Source organism: Eimeria mitis, genomic scaffold, assembly GCF_000499745.2.
Source record: "Eimeria mitis Houghton genomic scaffold, Emh_scaff126, whole genome shotgun sequence".
NCBI classification, from domain to species: Eukaryota; Apicomplexa; class Conoidasida; order Eucoccidiorida; family Eimeriidae; genus Eimeria; species Eimeria mitis.
The window spans coordinates 28,426-28,640 of NW_013568477.1; the positions used below are offsets into that span (position 1 = coordinate 28,426).

Genomic DNA, 215 nt, shown 5'->3' on the forward strand with positions numbered 1-215 from the left:
TTGCTGCTGTTGCTGCTGCTGCTGTTGCTGTTGTTGTTGTTGCTGCTGCTGCTGCTGTTTTTCTTGCTGCTGCTGTGCTGCTGGCCCCCTCATCCTGGGGGAGGAGATGTCGCGCTGGTGCTGCTGCTGCTGCTGTTGTTGTTGTTGCTGCAGCAGCAGCAGCAGCAGCAGGAAGGCAGCAGCAAATGTGTGCATTTGCTGCAACACCGCTAGCC

General features: G+C 57.7%; 1 protein-coding gene across 1 annotated transcript in view; it reads right to left on the reverse strand.

Moving 5' to 3' along the window:
* Positions 1-215, reverse strand: part of EMH_0089560 (uncharacterized protein) — a gene marked incomplete at both ends in the record, with an annotated part of 5,991 nt that overhangs the window by 911 nt on the left and 4,865 nt on the right. Inside the window, one exon of the mRNA XM_013494716.1 lies at positions 1-213. Within this exon, the coding sequence (XP_013350170.1) occupies positions 1-213 (213 nt within the window). The remainder of the gene's footprint in view (positions 214-215) is intronic.